Below are 21,909 nucleotides of genomic sequence, written 5' to 3' on the forward strand. Positions count from 1 at the left end.
TTCTCCATCTTCTCCGATTATTACTGTCTTCCTCTCCAGTCTCCACTTCTTAAATAGATTTTTTTCGAAGGTATTTTGCATTTGAAGGATTAAAGTCAATTGAAAAACAGGGAAAAAAGCAAAGAAAATTTGAAACGGTGAATCAGCGATTCGTTCAAATCGTACGATTCAATTGAGGAAACGTATGATTCACCTTTAAATCGATTCAAATAAATGTTTTGAATTGTTTTACATGAAAAACGATACGAATCGTCCAATCTGTATCGTGAATCGTCCGATTCTAACTGTGCAGATACTTCCCTTTTCTGCTTCTACCTTGAACTCCAACTGAATTGCATGCCTCCATTAGCAAAATCATCAAAGGTTCTCTCAATAATGTGTGAAATAGAGTTAGAGACTTTGATCGGCTTTCCTTCAATCATGATCTTATCTCCATCCCATAGTATGTGAATCCCACAAGCAGTAGACATCATTGTGCTCCGAACCTTGATTTTGTTAACATGTTGTATTCTTTCAATAACATTAATTTTGGTATCCTTGAATGGAGAATATGGTAAGCACTCGGAAAGAAGGGTGCTAGCAAGGAGATAAATAAGCAACATATTCCCCAGTTCTACCAAAATGTTCCCTCTTCTTAAAGACCCCACACAAGCATTACTTTTATCAAGTAGTTGGAATGACAACTCCATTTTTTGTTTCCTACTTGATGTAGAGACAACACAAATGATCACTGCAGCGATTTTCGTTGACATATTTGAAGGCACTTTAAAGGTTAGGGTTTCCTATCAAGACTCGTCCAAAATTCCTCATCGGAACCCTAGACAAGCCCTGATCCCAGGGAAACCCTACCAGACCCTCCAACGGAAAATCTTGCAGAACCTCCTCTAAGGGTTGGACTTACCACAAATTTCCTGCACTGAAAACACACTTCTATATTCATCCCCTTATTCCTCACACATACTACAAATTGATTCCACAATTTTACAGCACTTCACAGGAATAACAGTAATCTAGTGCATAAATAATACATAAGTGTCTAGAATAGTATACAGAGCTTCATGAAGTACTATTAAGCATAGAATACAACAAAGATGAAAGAATTATTACAATTGAAATAAACGAGTACAAAGGTACTTCTCGAACTACGATAGCGGCGGAGATTTGGTTCGCTCCGGAAGAACGTCTACCACCCCTTGCACCTAAGGGAACAGAATTTAAAAACGTGAGATGCTAATCATCTCAGTGAGTGACCCTATCTACTAAACACTTTTAATATTAATAATATAACAAATAAAGGAATTTAATTAATACCGGCAATTAAATAGATAAATAAATAACAATAATGGAAAGTAATAATTTCTCTCAAAACTCTCACTATTCACTCCGTTGGAAATGTTTCCTTTTTAAAACATTTTCACAAAACCCGATATTCGTAATTCCCGAAAACCAAGGAATCAATAATTTAATAAACAATAAATAAATAAATAAATAAATACCCCAAATATAATTAAAATGTAACAAAATATGATAAATAATTTTGAATACTTTGGGGTTTGAAATTTCCATCCAAAAATTTATACTTGACGCACCACACCATATACCAGTGATGCCTTCCGATACCCAGTGTCCCGAGCACCGACTTGTGGGGGGTTAAAGTGAGAAACTTGCAAATGGCACTTCGGCATCCCGACAGTACCGCTGCTAAAACCGTCATCCCAGCCAAGGAGGGGGGCGGGTATGGCCAATATCAAACTTGCCTGCCCTCGGTCCAATGGCAACTCACGGGAGACATAATAACTTGCGCGCTAATCACATATACACTGGAACACCAATACTGTATGAGTGCGTCTAAAATAATTATTAAATTTCTTATTACCGTACCGATTTTCCAAAATCACCGTGGAAAATATACCAATTTTCACATTTACCATCCCACATATTTTCCTTTAACATACCTGGTACGAAAACATCGATAACAATATAAAAATAAGTTTTCTCTTAACACGAGGTCCAACAAATAATATACCACGGGCATAATTATAAAAATTAAACCACCAATTAAACAAATAATTTCCTTAAAATATTTAAACCAATTATGTCCGAAAACAATATTAAAACCACATACGATTTATTACTGAAAATACCTTGCTCATGCGTAATAAATAAAATTAAATCACAGCAAAATAATAAATTTCCACAATTATAATTAAATTGCACCACATGAGCAGAATTCCAAATATCAATTAAACACCAATTAAATATAATTAATTGCCCCAAAATATTTTTAAAGCTGGCTCACTCACCTTGAGCGCATATATCAGCTAAGATCCTCCGTAGGATCAACTCCACTACCCACACGTGCACCTATAACATCCACAGTACACCAACCAAATATATTAATATTTTAATCGGATAACTCCCAAATGGGTACCGGGGAGCGAACACAAACGACAACTAAAATTGACGAGTAATATACCAAATCGAAGCTTGAGTGACGAGGATCATGGATTCGGTCTTACTTCCTAGAGATCGGACCCGAGGTGGCCGGAATCTCGCCGGAAAACTTTCGGGATTCAACTCCTCGATTCTCCCAAACCATCGCGAATTGGAGGAAAAGGACACCGGATTTGGATTCAGGAGGTCGGAATTAGTGGACAGGGACCGGCGGTGCAACTGGGTACTCGCCGGAACAGTGATTTCCGGCGAGCCGCCATGGTCACTGGCAACCGTCGCTGGCGGCGGCGCGTCTGGTGGCCGATGGCTGAGATTTTTGGGGGTTTTGTAGATCGAGGGGAGAGGGTTCCAACGGGACCGGCGGTGAGGCAAATGGAGGCCAGACGGCGAAGAGATTGGGGTTTGAAGGTTTTCGGTGCCTCGCTGGAAAATACTCCGATCCCGGCGCATCGGAGTCCGGTGGCCGTGAAATTTGGTGGTCTGGCTGGAATTCGCAAGGGTGAGAGACTGGTCAGGCGTGTGTGGCTTGAAAGTGGCCGGTGGTGGAGGGGAAAATCGCCGTCGAGCTTCGCCGGCTCGATCTGGGCGCGTCCGGCGACCGGCGGTCGTGAAATTTCAGGGTTTGGTCGGGAATGGAGAGGCGCTCCCATCTAGCCGACGCGTGTAGCAAGGATCGGCCGGAAAATTTGAAGATTCCAGCGGCCGGTCGTTTCTCTCTCTCGCTCTCTCTCTCCTCTCTCTCTTTCTCTCTCCTCTCTGTCGTTTTTGCCAAATAAAAGCCACCGTGGGTGACACTGTTCACCCATGTGGACCAATCAGATGACAACACGTGGTGTTACTATGCACTTAAGCCAGATATAATAAAATTTTACGCTATCCGGCGAACTTCATACGTCCATAACTTTTTAACCAGATATCCAATTTAAGCGTGCCGCTAGTCTATGAACTCGTATCGACGAGTACTTTACAATCATATAAAAGTCAAAACAAAATTATACAACGATAAAAAGTCAACTCCCAGCACCTTTTGAACAGTTTGCACCTCGACTTGTTTTGCCCATAACTTTCAAACCGTAGCTCCGTTTTCGACGTGCTACTAGTCTACGAACTCGAGGCATCATGCACTTCACCACGGTACCATGGTCAACTAGAAATTTCAACTGGAACAAAAAGTCAACTTTTGACCCACTCGATCAACAGTCAACCTCGATCAATGTGCACGAATTCCGATGTGGTTTTGGTCGGGGTGTTACATTTCCGTTGCAGACTTATGGCTAAACCAGGATGGAATATCAAATCTTGGAAGTGTAGCTTCAATTTCTGAGTCCCTAAAGAATCCCTGCAACTTGATGGAAATCATTAGTTTAACACAAACATGCAAACACACACACACACACACACACACATATATATATATATATATACAGATGGAGAAAGGGCGAGAGAGACAGAGACTGACTGTGTCATTGGAAATGATGTTAGCCATTATCTTCCATGGAGTCTCAATCAATGACTTGCTGTGGGTTGCTTTTAAATTAATTTGGCTTTCTGGAAGCTCTAGAATTTCTTGAAGTTGTTGACAATCAGCTAAACTAAGATGTGACAGTTTAAACAGCTTGCTAAGAGCATATATTGAAATTTACCCTAGTTTTGACTAGAATTAATTAACAAATGCAATATGATGGATGGATTAAGGTGAGTTGATAAGCAATTTACATACCCATTGTCTAAATGCCATCCGGATAAATTGGCAGCTTTATTCAAAGCAATCTTCCACTCTGGTAGCTTTTCCTTCTTTTTCTTATCGAAACATTCTTCATATTGAGTTAATGCTTCTCTGTCAGGACCCGTCCAAAATTCCTCACCAGAACCCTAGACAAGCCCTGATCCCAGGAAAACCCTACCGGACCCTCCAATGGAAAATCCGGCAGAATCTCCCCTAAGGGATAGACTTACCACAAATTTCCTGCACTGAAAACACACTTCTATATCGTCCCCTTATTCCTCCCACAATACTACAAGTTGATTCCACAAATATATAGCACTTCAAATGAACAACAGTAATCCAATGCATAATTAATACATAAGTGTCCAATACAGTATACAGAGCTTCATGAATTACTATTAAACATAGAATACAACAAGAGTGAAAGAAGTATTACAATTACAGTAAAAGAAGGCAAAGGTTCTTCTCGAACTAAGACAGTGATGAAGATCAAGTCCGCTCCGGATGAATACCGACAAACCTGGTACCTAGAGGAACGTAATTTTAAAAATATGAGATGCTAATCATCTCAGTGAGTGACCCTATCTACTATACAATTATAATACTACGGTAATAAAGTAGATAAATAATAATTAATTGGAAATAATAATTTCTCTCAAAACCCTTACAATTCTCTCGGTTGGAAAAGTTTCCCTTTTAAAACCTTTTCACAAAACCCTTTATTCGTATTCCCCGAAAACCAAGACATCAATTTATTCAACTAAATATCAAATAAAATATAATAAGTCAAGCATCCAAAATTTATAATTAAAAGAAATTACTTTATTGAATACTTAAGTAAAGGGAAAATTAAGCCAATTTAAAATCCCCATTCGAATAAATACCAAAAGCATTGGTAATTATATTTTTAATTCCAATACAATTTCAAAATATTTATTTTAAAATCCCAATTCTGAAAATCACTTGATGCACCCACTATATACCAGTGGCGCCAACAGTACCCAGCGTCCCAAGGTACTGCCAGACAGGAGGTTATAGAGAGAAACCGGCATACGGTTGCGTGGCATCCCACCGCGCCGCTGCAAACAGGTGTCCCGGCCATGGAGGGGCGGCCTACCCTCATCCGATGGCAACCACAGGACAACCCCATAAAATCACCTGCGCGCTAATCTCATCCGTGTGCACACTAACCATATCACATATAAACAGAACACCAGTACGTGTATGGTGCGTCTAAAATCATAAATCAATACATCTCAAATTTCAAATTTTCCATAAACATACCGGGTTTATTCCAACCAATTAAACTCAGAAATTCTCCACAATTTCTTTATAATCTACGTCATAAATTCCATGATTTTCAAATCCACCAACTCCCAAATCCACCAATTTAATTACTCAAATTTTTTCCAATAGCATAAATATTTTTGAAATATAATAAATTAAATCACATAACATTCATGGGCATACTTATAAAAATTGAAGTCACCAACATAAACAAATATTTTCCTTGAAATATTTGAAAATCAAATCATGCCCAAATTAATGTTAAAACCACAAGAATTTCATATATAATTGAATTCCAAAATCCTCAAGACCATAAAATAATTTTCGCACAGCATAAATTTATATGATGCATATTTTCTTTAATCAAAATAAATCCACCAATAATTTCCACAATAATCAATTAAATATTTGACACATAAAATATAATTTTCAAATATTCAAATCACACATAATATTCACAAATTTAATTCCCGAAATTAATTTGAAGGTGGGTCACTCACCTTAAGCACGTATCTCAATCAAGATCCACTACAGGATCGACTCCACTACTCGCACGTGCACCTAAAACATCCACAATACACAAAACCAAATATATTAATATTTTAATCGGATAACTCCCAAATGGGTACCCGGGGAGCGAACACAAACGACAACCAAAGTTGACGAGTAATATACCGAATCGAAGCTTGAGCGACGAGGATTACAAATCCGGTCTTACTTCCCGGAGATCGGACCGGTGGTGGCCGGAATCTCGCCGGAAAGCTTTTGGGATTCAACTCTTTGATCCTCTCAATCCATTACGAATTGGAGGAAAAGGACCCCAGATTTGGATTCAGGGGGTCAGAATCAGTGGAGAGGGACCGGCAGTGCAACTGGGTACTCGCCGGAACAGTGATTTCCGACGAGCCGCAGCGGTTACCAGCAACCGTCGCCGGCGGCGGCGCGTGCGGTGGCCGTTGGCTGAGATTTTTGGGGGTTTTATAGATCAAGGGGAGAGGGTTCCAACGGGACCGGCGGTAGGGCAAACGGAGGCCGAACGGTGAAGAAATCGGAGTTTGAAGGTTTTCGGTGCCTCGTCGGAAAACGCTCCGATCCCGGCGCGTCGGAGGTCCCATGGCCGTGAAATTTGGTGGGCTGGCCGGAAATGAGGAGGTGGTGAGGGGTGGCTGGTGCGTGTGGCCTTAAAATGGCCGGAAAGGGGTCAAACGGCGTTGGCCGGCGGTGGAGGGGAAAATCGCCGCCGAGCTTTGCCGGCTCGATCTGGGCGCGTCCGGGGGCCCGCGGTCGTGAAATTTTGGGGTTTGGTCGGAAATGGGGAGGCGCTCCCATCTAGCCGACGCATGTAGCAAGGGTCGGCCGGAAAATTTGTCGATTTCGGCGGCCAATCATCTCTCTCTCTCTCTCTCTCTTTCTCTCTCCTCCCCGAGATTTTTGCCAAATAAAAGCCACAGTGGTGACACTGTTCACCCACGTGGACCAATCAGGTGACGACACATGGCATTACTATGCACTTAAGCCAGATATATTAAAATTTTACGGTATCCGGCAAACTTCACACGTCTATAACTTTTTAGCCAGATCTCCGATTTAAGCGTGCCGCTAGTCTATGGACTCGTATCGATGAGTACTTTACATACATACAAAAGTCAAAGAAAAATTATACAATGATAAAAAGTCAACTCCCGGCACCTTCTGGATAGTTTGCACCTCGACTTGTTTTGCCCATAACTTTCAAACCGTAGCTCCGTTTTCGACGTGCTACTAGTCTACAAACTTGGGGCATCATGCACTTCGCCACGGTACCCTGGTCAACTCGAAATTTCAACTGGAAGAAAAAGTCAACTTTGACCCGCTCGATCAATGGTCAACCTCGGTCAACGTGCACGAATTCCGATGTGGTTTGGGACGGGGTGTTACATTCTCCAAAACTACCCTTGTCATTTCTTACATCAGGAAGGATCCATATATAAAAATATTGGCCAAACCAGTTGTCGAAGTGATTCTTGACATTTAAAGATCTCCACTAATTCATCCAAGCACCACGATGAAAATATAATCTACTGCATTTACCAACTTCAGGGGATTCTTGGTGGACAATTTGCTTACGTATTTCTTGATCAAGTGATGCATTCTCAGCTTGTTGCTCTCTATCATGACAAGAGGCATATCGATGAGAACTTCAATCCCAATGTCTGGGCATAAATTACTACATCCAATTACTTGGGTAGCATAATCTTTGTCCTTTCCAACAAAGAAACATGCAATATCAAGGAAAATAGCCTTCTCTTCATCATTTAAAGCATCATAGCTTATTTTAAGTATGTCATATAAAACTTTGCCATTGACTTTTTCCCTTGCACACAGGAAGAAGCCTAATACTTCAAGGGCTAAAGAAAGACCATTAGCATAGCATAAAATGAGATCTAAGAGCTCAAGGCATTCTTCAGTAGGTTAATTTCTTTCAAAAGCATTCCAACTGAAGTGTGACATCCCACATCGGTTGGAAAGGGGAACAAAGCATGACTTATAAGCGTGTAGATACTTTTTCCTTGTGGACGTATTCCCACAAAAGAAATAAAACTATGAGGGGTAGGATTAGACTCACCACCTAGCTTCCAAAGTAGATAATATCTCGGTTAGGCCTTGGAGGCCTGAGCCAGTGGGACTGTCAGGTGAGAAGTGGGATCCCTAACCATTAGGACGCGTTTTGACAAAACCGTGCAGGTTAGGCCTAAAGTGGACAATATCCACATATGGGTGGTCTAGGCTGTTACAATTGGTATCGAAGCCAGTACCCGGATAGGTGTGCCAGTGAGGATGCTAGGCCCCAAGGGGGAAGGATTGTGAAGTTCCACATCCATTGGAAAGGGGAACAAAGCATGGCTTATAAGCGTGTGGATACCTTTCCTTTGTGGACGCATTCCCATGAGGGAAATAAAACCGTGAGGGATAGGATTGGACTCACCACCTAGCTTCCAAAGCGGACAATATCTCAGTTGGGCCTAGGAGATCCGGGCCAGTGGGATTGACAGGTGAAGGGTGGGACCCCTAACCATTAGGATGCATTTTGACAAATCGTGTGGGCTGGGCTCAAAGCGGACAATATCCACATACGGGTGGTTTGGGTTGTTACAGAAGAGTGCAAAAGCTCTCGGATAATCCAATATCTAGACTTCGTATATTCCATTAGCTTCACAAGTAGTTAGTAAGTGCTTGTCTCTAGTAGTTATGATGATTTTACTTCCTACATCGAACTACTCATGCCCTCCTGCTAAGGTCTCCAACTGATGGAGCTCATCAACATCGTCAAGAATGAGAAGTACTCTTTTATGACACAGCCTTTCCCTTATAATGTTGATACCTTTACGAGTATTGCCAACCTTTAAATTTTTGTCCACTAACATGTCAAACAAAAGTGTTTCTTGTAGTTTAAGTAAACTAGAGTGGTTCTTTGATGTTTCTTTAACATTTGCAAGGAAGCTAGAACCTTCAAATTCATCAGCAAATTTGTTGAATCAGGCTTTAGCAATAGTGGTCTTTCCTATTCCACCACTTCCACATATCCCTATGAATCGAATTTTGTCCTTCTCTGCAACATTTATTAATGGATGCAACTTTTGTAAATGGGATTCAATTCCAACTGGGTATTTGGCAACATGCAAGAATGCACGATTTGATTTGCTCAATGTGGCTTCAACGATTCTTTGGATCAATTGAGATTCATTTCTGCCCATTAACAAATTATAATCAGTGCAAAAGGAAGAGTTTAATATATTGAACATGGGGAAAAAAGTCGATTATCATTATTATAAAAGAACATTAACCTTGTTGTGGTTAAAATTGATGTGGCTAGTATGATGGGTTAAATCGTCATTAAATGGTGGAATGGCATTTTACCTTTTGACTACAAAATTGATCAACAAATGCAATCTACATTTAGTGGACGGATTAAGGTGAGAGTTAGATAATAAGGAATTTACATACCCTTTGTCTAAATGCCATCAAGAGAGATTGGAAGCTTTTCTCAAAGCAAACTTCCATTGGGCAACTTTTCCTTCTTGTTTGCAGAATTTATTACATGTTGAGCTAATGCTTCTCCATAACTGCCCGTGTGGTGTCTTACTTCAGAAGGATCCACATATAAAGAGATTGGCCAAACTGGTTGTTGAAATGATTCCCAACACTCGATGATCTCCACCAGTTCATCCAAACACCATGACGAAGATGCATAGTTTTTAGAGAAGATAATAATTGATATCTTTGATCCTCTTATTGCCTTGATAAGTCATGGTGATATTTCTTCTCCTCTGTTTAGCTCTTCATTGTCAATGAAAGTCTGAATCCCCTTTTGTTGCAAAGCTTTGTACAGATGGCCAGTGAAATTGTTGCGCGTATCTTCACCTCTGAAACTCAAGAAAACATCATGTTGTTGTGTTGTTGCTCTTCCACGGTTACTAGAGGAAGAGGTAGAGGGAAGCTGGTGAGCCATTTTTCTTTAATTTTCCAGTAAAAAATATGATGTAGATGCATATGATATGGATGTATGTTTATGGTAAGGTAACTTCCACGAAGATGCCCATCAATGTCAACATTTAATGTAGTGGCAACATGGATACAAGATATGGAATGGTACCACTGATTGATGAAAAGACCAAAATTGCCGCTCGTTTTATGTTTAATTGAAATGGAAAAAGGGTGGATGGTTCACTGATGAGTTTTTATTTATTTTTTATTTTATGAATGTGCACTGTTCTCTCATTGATGGTTTAGGTTGGTGCAATAGTTTAGTGACTGAAGTCTCCTTACTTAATTTTGCCCATGCTTCTCATTCGTGGCTTTTTTATTATTATTATTATTATTATTATTATTCTCATTATTATTTTTTTTTTGAAATTTGAAATGACAGAAAAAATAGTGGTTTTTTAATCGCTGCGTGGTTTCCACTGCTATACAGAACGGCTCATCATCCATGTTATTTAATTTGTTTTAAAAATGTTTTTGAACAAAAATTTTGGAAATTTTAGAAAGAAGAGAATGAAAACGAAAAAAGCTACTGTTTATCTGATGAAAAAAATCCAAAATGTTTTTCCTCTGGGGGAAAAACTAAAAGCCAGTACCAAACTCCCCCTTGGCTTTATAACTTTTTGCCTAGCCCTGATTCGATTTTTTTCTTCTTCGACCATAATATCCCAAAGCTCTTCGAATCAGAAAGAGAAAGCTTTAAAATTTTTGGGAACTGGGCTTTTGTAGTATTTCTTCTGGATGTGCTGAGAGCTGTCTTTACTTAAACCCACATTCTGGAAATTTTCCTTTTGTTTTATGATTTTGTCAATATTTCTAACTAATCTTCAAAAAAACCACCAACGTTTTTGCAGGCTTTCTTCTAAGAAGAATGCAGGCTCAGGTTGTGTTAGCTTGTAATGGAGAAGTTTAAAAGATGGTGCAGCGAAATATGTCAATTGGGTACCCCAAGAAAAAAAAAAAAGAAAAAAAGAAAAAAAGAAAAAAAAGGGCATTTGAAGCTGTCAATGGTGGCAACATTGAGTTTTCAGTTTGAGGCTGGATTTATGCTTCAAATTTCCGGTGGCGGGTCTTTTATTCAGGTAAACTGTCTTTAGGCCTCTTGAAGATTTAAGCATTATTTTTTTCTTTCCAATTTTTTAAATGTGGTAGTTTCTGTAACTGAAAATCATAGAAATATTAATCGAAAAGCCTTGCTATGCTCACTATGTTTGTGATAATTATGACTTTTCTGCACAAAAACATGACCCTTTTTGTTTTGGGTGTCTTGGGGAGTCGAACTTAGGATCATTATGAAACAGTAGCTTTGACAATGGTTATCGAGTCAGGAACAAAAACCTGAATTGAATTGTCCAGAAAATTTAAAAAGCATCAGTTATATTTTCTAGAAAGGTAAGGTAACAATAAACAAACATATCATTATGATTCATACACACATTCATCTTTGTATGTTCAGATTTCAGACAAAACTCCACCATATAACTTTGTTACTTTTCTTATAACATTATCTTCTATCTGTCCAGTGAACCTTTTCCTTTATCTTTAATCATGCATCTTCCTTCTGATTTTGTCACTTTTCTGGTTTTGTCGAAGTAGGTTGCTTTTGTAGCATATTCTCTGTTTCTGCTATTTTTGTCCCCAAAGGTTGAAAATGCCTCTTCCTATTATCGGATGATTCTGGTTCTCCATGACTAGTGCACTCAGCAACTCTTCTCTTAATTATTGGAAACTTGCCAGCAAAAACTGTCCATAAGCAGACAGAATCTCATGGAAAAAATCCTTAAATAACCTATGTATTCTCATTCATAAGAGTCTTATCACAGGATGCATATGCTGTCTTCTTCTCTATTATCATACCAATGAATGTTTCAAGCTAGAGAAATTGTCCTTCACCATAACCAAAGAGAGAAATTTGATTTTGATCCTTCTTAAACTCAAACAGTTCAGAGATGTCAAAATAGATGTAGACTTACATGTATTTTCAGCATCCTTTTGAAAATTTTAAACTTTTCTCCTTCAATGATCAAGCACTTTCCTCAAGGCACTATATCTGTTTCAACATAAAAGCCATCTGCAAATATATTAGTTCATCAAAGGCAAAGCAACTACCGAACATATTATGACCACATGCACAATTATCAATAGCCATCTAGAAACGTGTGTGTAATATGTCAAATTTTCAAAAGTAAACATAAAGTCAGAGTTGCAAGAGTCATGGAACTGACATAAATCCCCTATGGATCTGAAATAGTCTATTAAAAAACTTGTAATGAAATAGGATATAATCACAATTTCCCAATGCAGTTTTATGACAAATTTGTATAATGACGTAATTTAAAGACAAATTTTTTAAAAAAATGCTTCAAATAATAATTTTTACCAGTATATTTTTTTTTTTTTAAACAAATGCGGCAACAAGACATTTTTTTGGTAGTGAGTTCTTCCATGTCCTTCGTTTCAGATATGTTGGCTAGTTCTTCATCCTCTTCGATGTCCTTTGTTTCAAAAATGTTAGCTAGTTCTTCAGAAGAAGTCACTTCTACTTCCATTTCCGCTGTTTCAGAAATGTTGGTCACTTTTTCTTTCTCTTCTGAGTCCTCTATTTCGAATATGTTGGTCCTGGCAGATACACTTGTACTTTTCTGCTGTTAATTCCAACTGAATTGGTTTCCTTCATTAGCAAAATCGTCAAAGGTTGTCAATAATCTTCTCTGTTTCAGAAATGTTGGCCACTTCTTCTTCCTCTTCCAAGTCCTCCTTTTCAAACCTGTTCTTCCTGCTGGGTAGACCTGCCCCTTTCTGCTGTGAACTCCAACTGAATTGGATGCCTCCATTAGCAAAATCATCATAGGTTCTCTCAATAATATGTGAAATAGGCTCAGACACTTTGATCCGCTTTTGTTCAATCATTAATTCATCTTGATCCCATAGTACATGCATCCCACAACAAATAGAGATGGGTACTTCTCTATCGTAATCATAGTCATATTTATCGCTTCTGCCCATGAATGATACCTTGATTTTGTATACAAGATTTATCTTTTTTAGGACACTTTTTTTGGTATCCTTGAATGGAGAGTATGGCAAGCATTTGGAAAGAAGGGTGCTAGCTGAGAGATAAATAAGCCACATATTCCCTAGTTCTATCAAAAAGTTTCCTCTTCTAAGAGACCCTACACGAGAATCACTTTTGTGAAGTAGTTCAAATGACATTCCTATTATTTGCTCCCTCATTGATCTTGAGACAACACAAATGATCACTGCAGATATTTTCTTTGACATATTCCGAGGCATGTCAAAGGTTGCTGATTCCGTTATTGACTTATGGCTAAACCAGTCTGGAATATCAGATCCTGGAAGTGTAACTTTAATTTCTGAGTCCCTCAAGAATCCCTGCAACTTAATGGAAATCATTAGTTTAACAGACATATGGATATTCTAACAATGCTATAATTGTCACATTTATAAATAGAGATAGACTGACCTTGTCATTGGAAATTATCTTGGTCATTGTCTTCCATGAAGTTTCGACCGATGATTTTCAATCACTTGCTTCTAAATTAATTTGACATTCTGGAAGCTCCGGAATTTCCCCAAGTAGTTTACAATTAGCTAATCTAAGATATGAAAGCTTAGAAACCTTGCGGGCAGAGGGAAGAGTGGCAAACTTGTTACCCGATAGATCCAAATGTTGAAGCAGGGGAAAACTAAAAGGAGTAACAAGAAAATCCTCTTTTGACATATTAGAATTTTGAAGATATAACTCGCTGAGCTCAAAATTGCCATGTATTTCTTGGACATAGTTTGGAAACTCAGAGAGACTTGTGCAACTAGTAAGATTAAAGATGTCAAGAAACACTGGCTTATAAATGCTTGATGGAATATGCACAAGCTTTCTAGAAGCTGATAAGTGCAACTCATGAAGTCCAACTATATGATCAATGGAGGAAGGCAACTCTTTTATGGAAGTACCAGATAAATCTAGACTTGTTATACATTTTATTTTCTCAACCAGGTTGGGAAAGATTTAGAGTCTGGAGCGGCCTTGAAATCCTAATGTTGTAAAATATTTGGAGACCAGATTACTTAGGACAGTGCTGAGATTGCTGCAGTGTTGAGCGTCTAATATAACCAACTTAGTAAGAAATCCAACAGAATCATGGATATCAGTTAAACTTGTACAATGGTCGACATGTAAGCTCTCAAGATTTGACGTTGTTGATAGGTCAGGAATTTTTCTTAAGAATATGGAGTGACTAAGGTTCAAAACTTTCAATTTTTCAAAATTCTGCATACAAAAGTGAAAATGAGGGGAAAAAAATAGAAAAAGATATATAAAAATTAGCTAGCTATTTAACAACATGACATGTAAGTGTAGTGAACTATTTACATAATAATTGTACCTTGAATCCTTTGTCAAGTTAATGGATATGATTATGAGGCATGTTGAGTATAACAAGTTGTTTTGGACCAGAATTGAATGGCAAAGTAGGAAACTGGTATCCAGGCAAATCAATTAACCTTAACTCATTAGGAAGGTATCCAATCGCAGTAGAAAGGACTACATTAGCAAATATAAGTAGCCGTAGCCTTTTCATTTTTTTGAGTGATGTAGCATTCAAGTATAGAGTTCTCTGTTCAGGCAACTTCAACATAATTCCTTCAGTTCAGGGAAAACCATGAGGAGTCATTACAAAGTCCACTTCAAATATATTACAATTTTTAAGATGAAGGGATTTCAATATAGGAAATATAGAACTGCGAAATGTTTGAAGTGCTTGAGTAAGGAAATTTGGGCAGTTTAAGAGTTCATAAGGGGAAACTTGGAGAGTTTTGAGCAACCATCGAGAATGAGTAGTTGAAATTTTAGGTGATCATAAATGCTAGTTGGAATGAGTCTTTTAAAAACGATACTGTAGCACTTGAAGTCAAATTGAGGAAGGCAACTGTTGTATAACAGTATAAATTTAGACTCGTTATGTATTCTCTTTTCTACAAATGTTATGAATGTATTGGAGCTTTGAACATCCTTGAAATGCCAATGTTCTAAAAGATACAGAGACCAAATTTAGACTGGTAATGTATTTCTCTTCCATGTCCTCTGTTTCAGATATGTTGGCCACTTCTTCCTCTTCCTAGTCCTCTGATCCAAATATGTTGGTCCTGGCAGATACAGGTTCACTGCAAACTTTGTGAAATAGGATTGGAGACTTTTCGTTCAGGTTTTGTGCTACCATGTTCTCATGTTGATCCCATAGTAAATGAACCCCACAACTAGAGATGGGTACTTCTCTGTCATAATTATGCTTCTCCCTCCTGCCCAAGAATGAAAGCTTAACATGTTTTAATTTTTTTAGGAGACTTGTTTTAGTATCCTTGAATGAGAATATAGCAAGCACTCAGAAAGATGGGTGCGAGCAGGGAGATAAATAAGCCACATATTCCTTGGTTCTATCAAAATGCTCTCTCTTCTAAGACCCTACATGAGAATCATTTTCCTGAAGTAGTTCAAATGACAACCCATTATTTGTTTCCTCCCTGATCTAGAGACTGCACAAATGTCACTGCAGCCATTTTCTTTGACATATTCCAAGGCATGTTGAAGGTTATGGATTCTGTTAGCAGACTTATGGCTAAACCAGTGTGGAATATCAGATCCTGAAAGATTAACTTCAACTTCTGAGTCCCTCAAGAAGCCTCACAACTTAATGGAAATCGTTAGTTTGACACACACACACACACACATACACATAACCATTGTATATGTACTTGTGACATTTATACATAGAGAGGGAGTGGCTGTGCCACATGAAATGTTCTTTGCCATTATCTTCCATGGAGTGCTGACAAATGATTTGCAGTGACTTGCAATTAAAATAATTTGACTTTTTGGAAGCTCAGGAATTTCCTTTAGTTGACAATCAGCTAAAGTAAGGTCTAAGAGCTTAGAAAGCTTCAGACTGGAGGAAAGATTGACAAACATGTTACCTGATAAATTGAACCGTTGAAGCAAGGGAAAACTAAAAGGAGTAACAAGAAAGTCCTCTTCTGATATATTACAATTGGTAAGATTCAATATGCTATTGCTGAGCTTAGCTGTGCTATGTATTTTTTTGTTTATAGTTTGGAAATTTAGAGAGATTTTTGCAACCATTTAAGATCAAGGAAACCTAGGAACTTTAGCTTATAAATGCTACTTGGAACGTGCACAAGCTCTTTACACATGGATAAGTACAACTTCTGAAACGCAACTATAAGATCAATTAGGGAATGCAAAACTTTTATTGCAGTGCCACATAAATCTAGGCTTGTTAAAAATTCTATTTTCTCAACAACGTTAGGAATTTTGAGTCTTGAGCAGCCTTGAAAATCCAATTTTCTAAAATATTTAGACACCGTTCTCAGATTGTTGCAGTATGAGCGTCTATTGTAACCAACATAGGCATCTGAAGAAGTAGAGGCAAGAAAGTGAGCCATACAAAATGTAATACATTTGTTCTCAGGTTTTAGGGAACAATTTGGCTTTGCCAAGATTATGGATGGATAAAGGCAATAAATATTAGATGTCAGTTATCCCTTCACTGGACAAGTACATGACTTTAATTGTACAGAAAATTGAAACACATCAGTTACATTTTCTAGAAATGTAAGATAAGAAACCTATGATTATGATTTATACATATATTCGTTTCTGTATGTTTAGATTTGGTGCAAAACTCCACCATAACCTTGTTACTTACTTTCTTGTATCCCACTATATGCTAGCTATCTGCCCCAGTTAATATTTTTCTTTATCTTCCATCATGCATCTTCCTTCATCACCGCTTTCATATTGTTTGACAGATTTGAGTTTAATCTATCCTTCACCATTGCCGGAAAAATGAAATTTGATGTTAATCCTTGTTGAACTCGAACAATTCAAAAATACAAATATATTATGCTGGTACTTGTACCTTCTGCATCCTTTTGAAAGCTTTTGAACTTTTCTCCCTCAATGATTAAGCACTTTCCTCGATTTTACTGCATCTACTTTCACCATAGAAACCATTGGAAATAAGATATTTAGTTCCCCAAAGGCAAAGCAAGTAACCTAAATATATTCATAACCACAAACACAATCATCAAACCATCTTTAAAACATAGCAACAAGACTTACTGTGAGTTCTTCAACATTCACTCAGTTGATAGATGTTGGCAAGTTCTTCCTCCTCTTCTGAGTCCTCTGTTTCAGACATGTGGTCCCAGCCAATTCATATTCCCTTTTCTGCTTTTAAGTCCAACTGAATTGAATGCCACCATGAGTTTGAATAATAACAAATTTATGACAAATTTGAATAATGATGTAATTTAATGCTAATCTTTTTAAAAATTGCCTCAGATTATAATTTTACCAGTATTTTTTAGAACAATTTAGCCACGAGACATATTTTTTCTAGCCAGTTCTTCTCCCATGTCCTCTGTTTTGATGGTCGTCCAGTTCCTCTTCTTCTTCCAAGTACTCTGTTTCAAATATGTTGGTACTGGCAGATACACGTTCCCTTTTCTGCCTTGAACTCCAACTGAATTGCATGCCTCCATTAGCAAAATCATCAAAGGTTCTGTCAATAATATGTGAAATAGAGTCAGAGACTTTAATCGGCTTTCCTTCAATCATGATCTCACATCCCTCCAATTGTATGTGAATCCCACAAGCACTAGCCATCCCCATGCTCTAAACCTTGATTTTGTTAATGTGTTGTATTCTTTCAATAACACTAATTGGTATCCTTGAATGGAGAATATGGCAAGCACTCGGAAAGAAGGGTGCTAGCAGGGAGATAAGTAAGCAACATATTCCCTGGTTCTACAAAAATGTTCCCTCTTCTTAGACACCCCCCACAAGAATCACTTTTATCAAGTAGTTGAAACGACAATTCCATTCTTTGTTTGCAGATAGATTCAGAGACAACACAAATGATCACTGCGGCTATTTTCGTTGACATATTTGAAGGCACATTAAAGGTTACGTTTTCCCGTTGCAGACTTATGGCTAAACCAGTATGGAATATCATATCCTGGAAGTGTAGCTTCAACTTCTGAATCCCTAAAGAATCCCTGCAACTTAAAGGAAATCATTAGTTAAACACACACACACACATACATATATATATATATATACACATACATATATAAGTATATATAACCATGGAATACTTGCCACAACTATATATATATATATACACAAACACAGAAAACTAGAGACAGAGACTGACCGTGTCATTGGAAATGATCTTGGCCATTATCTTCCATGGAGTCTCAACCAATGACTTGCAGTGGCTTGGTTTTAAATTAATTTAACGTTCTGGAAGCTCTAGAATTTCCTGAAGTCGTTGCAATTAGCTAAACTAAGATCCGAAAGCTTAGAAAGCTTGCTAATGGAGGGAAGACTTACAAACTTGTTACCAGATAGATCCAACCATTCAAGTAAAGAAATACTAAAAGGAGTTCCAAGAAATCCACGTTTGATATATTACAATTTTGAAGATTTAACCTTCTGAGCTCAAATGCACCGTGTATTTCTTGGACATAGTTTGGGACCATAGAGAAATTTGAGAAACCATTAAGAACAAGGACGTCAAGAAACGCTAGCTTATAAATGGTAGATGGAATGTGCACAAGCTTTTTACAAGCAGATAAGCATAACTCCCTAAGAGCAACTATATGATCAATTGAGCAAGGCAACTGTTTTATTGTTGTGCCTGATAAATCTAGGCTTGTTATAAATTCAGTTTTCTCAACAATGTTGGGAAACATTTGGAATTGCAAGCAGCCTTCAAAATTTAATGTTCTAAAATATTTGGGCCCCAGATTACTTGGAACAGTCTTGAGATTGCTGCAACATCGAGCATCTATTGTAACCAACTTAGTAAGAAATCCAACAAACACATGAATCTCAGCTAAACTTGTACAATTATTGACATATAAGCTCTCGAGATTGGGTGCCGTTGATAGGTCAGGGATTTTTCTTAATAATTTCGAGTGACTTAAGTTCAAAATTTTCAATCTTTCAAAATTCTGTAAACAGAAGATAAAAAGGGGAAAAATGTAAATTAGCTAGCTATTCTGGAACATGGCAATGTAATTATGGTGAACAATTTACCTCGAATCATTTGTCAAGTTGATGGATATGGCTATTAGGCATGTTGAGTATAGCAAGTTGTTTTAGACCAGAATTGAAGGATAATGTGGGGAACTGGTATCCCGTCAAATCAGTTAGCCTTAACTCATTAGGAAGGTACTTAATGGCACCGGAAAGGACTACATTAGTAAATATAAGTAGTCGAAGCCTTTTCATTTTTTTGAATGATGTAGCATTCAAGTATAGTGTTCTCTTTTCAGGAAACTTCAGCATAATTTCTTCGATCGAATTTGTTCCCTAAATATTTGGAGGGGAGTAAAACAGTCTGGTTATATAAAAAACACAATATCTAACAACATTATGTTAGAAGTTATTGCAAAGGAGCTTTTTAGATGAGTCTTACAGTGTTTTCTGAGAAAATGCGAAAAACATCATCTAGAGACCATAATCTACTACGTTTTCCAGCTTTAGGGGATTCCTAGCAGACAATTTCTTTACCCATTTCTTGCATCAAGTTATGGATTCTTAGCTTATTGTGCTCTACATTTATGAGAGACATATCCGAAAGAATTCCGATTCCAATGATTGGGCGGAAATTACTACTCCCAAGCACTTGGGTGGCATAATCTTTGTCCTCACCAACAAAGAAACATGCAATATCAAGGAAAAGAGTCTTCTCATCATCCTGTAAAGCATCATAACTTATTTTAAGTATTTCATATAATTTCTTGTCCGGCTTCTTTTCCAAATTATGTATTGCACTGTGCCATTGGTCTTCTTTCCTACCACACAGGAAGGAGCCCAATATTACAAGAGCTAATGGAAGGCCACTAGCATAACGTACGATACAATGTGAGAGTGTGTGGTAATCTTCAACAGGTTTCTCTCTCTTAAAAGCATTCCAACTAAAGAGTTCAACAGCTCTCCGATAATTCAATTCCGGGACCTCATATGTTCTCTTAACTTCATGAGTGGTTAGCAAGTGTTTATTTCTAGTGGTTACAATGATTCTATTTCCGGAGCCAAACTAGTCATGTCCTCTGCTAATGTCTCCAATTGATCTAGTTCATCAACATCGTTAAGAATGAGAAGTACTCGTTTGTTGCAAAGCCTTTCCTTTATGATGTTGATACCTCTATGAATATTCCCAACCTTCAAATTTCTATCCCCAAGCATGTCAAAAAAAAGCACTTCTTGCAATTGAACAAAACCGAAATGTTGCTTGGATGTTTCTCTAACATCTGCAAAGGAAGCTGGAACCTTCAAATTCATAAGCAAAGCTATTAAAAGCAGCTTTAGCAATAGTTGTTTTTCCTATCCCACCAATTCCATGGATGCCTATGAATCACACATCCTTCTCTCCAACATTTATTAATGAAGCCAGCTTATGCAGATGGGATTCAATTCCAACAGGGTATTTGGAAACATGTAGAAGTGTACGATTCAATTTGCTTAGTGCAGCTTCAACAATTCTTTGGATCAATTGAGATTCATCTCTTCCCGTTAAGAAATACCCACAAGGCGGCAAGAGGAAAACTTTAGATAGATATATGAGAAAATAAATTAATTATTATGGTGAACACACAACACAACACTACAAAATAAAATTATTTACCAAAAAAAAAAAAACAACACTACAAAATAAAATTATTTTTTGTTTCAACATGTCACATGCTTAGAAGCATAAAGTTTTCTAATCAAAAGTAATATCTACATAAAGGACGTTTTATTTTTTATTTTTTATTTTTTTTTATCATTACAATAATTAATAATTCAAAAGAGAAGAATAGGATGTTTCTACCCACTGTATCTCATACATGAGAGTGTAAAAAACATATCAATTGAGCCAATTTATTTGACAGCTACATAAAAGGATTTAACTTTTTGCGACTATAAATACAATTTTAATTATAACCAAGAGTACAATCTCTTAAATATCTGACTGTGTACTAAAACATATATACAACACCCCATGCATATAAACAGATTAATCTTTTTGTTATTTAAAATATGATTAACGGCATATTTTGATCAAATATAATATAGGGTAAAATACAAAATCACCTTACCCCATCTCTATATTAAGTAGTTATAATAACCAAAACTAGTTATAATATTTGATTTTCAATTTTGTTTTATCAAATATTATTATACCTTTAAAATATAAGGAGAATTCTTCTATTAAGAAGTTCTGATTGTTTTTTCATCAGGATTTCAATTTTCAGCCTTTGGATTACTTCAAAGGTTGAGATGTATAATTGTTTTTTAGGTTTAAATGAGTTCAGACAAGGTTACTTTACCCTTCTAGGGTTTTACTGTATTACCCAATTTATTTAGATTACCAAAACATTTTTAAATCTTAACCCTTAAATATATGTACGAGCTGATAAGAGAGATTATGATAAAAAGTGCATTTGGATATCTTGATGAAAAACTAATTGATATAAGTGTCTGTTTGGCAGAGCTTTTTTTTTTTTTTTTTTAGGTCAAAAGCTCTATTTGAAGGCCAAAAGCTCTTTTATTAAAAAATAAAGATGTTTGATAAAAGTTAACAAGTACTTGTGAAAAAAAAAAAAAAAAAACAGCTTTTTAAAACTGTTTTAGAGAAGTCTAAATTTTATGTTTTTCTAGAAAAATTTTTTTTAGCATATATAAAAACTCAACAAGCGTTTAATGTAGCTTTTTTAGCTTATATAGAAACTCATTGAGCATATAATGTAATGTTTTTTTTTTTTTATTTACAACCAAATAGTTATTATTTTTTTTTTAATAAAAGCTATTTTTTAAAAAGATCTATTATATA

General features: G+C 37.0%; 3 protein-coding genes across 3 annotated transcripts in view; all 3 read right to left on the reverse strand.

Annotated features, from left to right (window-relative positions):
- Positions 1–7,495: 7,495 nt before the first annotated feature.
- LOC107419516 (disease resistance protein RRS1) lies at positions 7,496–12,537 on the reverse strand. Its single transcript, XM_016028257.1, has 2 exons — positions 12,405–12,537; positions 7,496–7,854 (listed from the first exon to the last, which is right to left on the reverse strand). Exons 1-2 carry the CDS (start codon positions 12,535–12,537, stop codon positions 7,496–7,498), a joined length of 492 nt encoding a protein of 163 aa, XP_015883743.1.
- Positions 12,538–12,676: 139 nt separating this feature from the next.
- Positions 12,677–15,971, reverse strand: LOC125422734 (uncharacterized). Its single transcript, XM_048474857.2, has 6 exons — positions 15,758–15,971; positions 15,472–15,646; positions 15,163–15,304; positions 14,075–14,276; positions 13,629–13,945; positions 12,677–13,381 (listed from the first exon to the last, which is right to left on the reverse strand). Exons 1-6 carry the CDS (start codon positions 15,969–15,971, stop codon positions 12,677–12,679), a joined length of 1,755 nt encoding a protein of 584 aa, XP_048330814.2.
- Positions 15,972–17,742: 1,771 nt separating this feature from the next.
- The window catches only part of LOC112491790 (disease resistance protein RPV1-like), a 28,349-nt gene continuing 24,182 nt past the window's right edge, over positions 17,743–21,909 (reverse strand). Inside the window, exons 5-8 of the mRNA XM_060815090.1 lie at positions 20,110–20,366; positions 19,594–19,888; positions 18,519–19,042; positions 17,743–18,082 (exon numbers count right to left, since the gene is read on the reverse strand). Of these exons, the coding sequence (XP_060671073.1) occupies positions 17,743–18,082; positions 18,519–19,042; positions 19,594–19,888; positions 20,110–20,366 (1,416 nt within the window). The remainder of the gene's footprint in view (positions 18,083–18,518; positions 19,043–19,593; positions 19,889–20,109; positions 20,367–21,909) is intronic.

Source organism: Ziziphus jujuba, chromosome 2, assembly GCF_031755915.1.
Source record: "Ziziphus jujuba cultivar Dongzao chromosome 2, ASM3175591v1".
Classification (NCBI taxonomy): Eukaryota; Viridiplantae; Streptophyta; class Magnoliopsida; order Rosales; family Rhamnaceae; genus Ziziphus; species Ziziphus jujuba.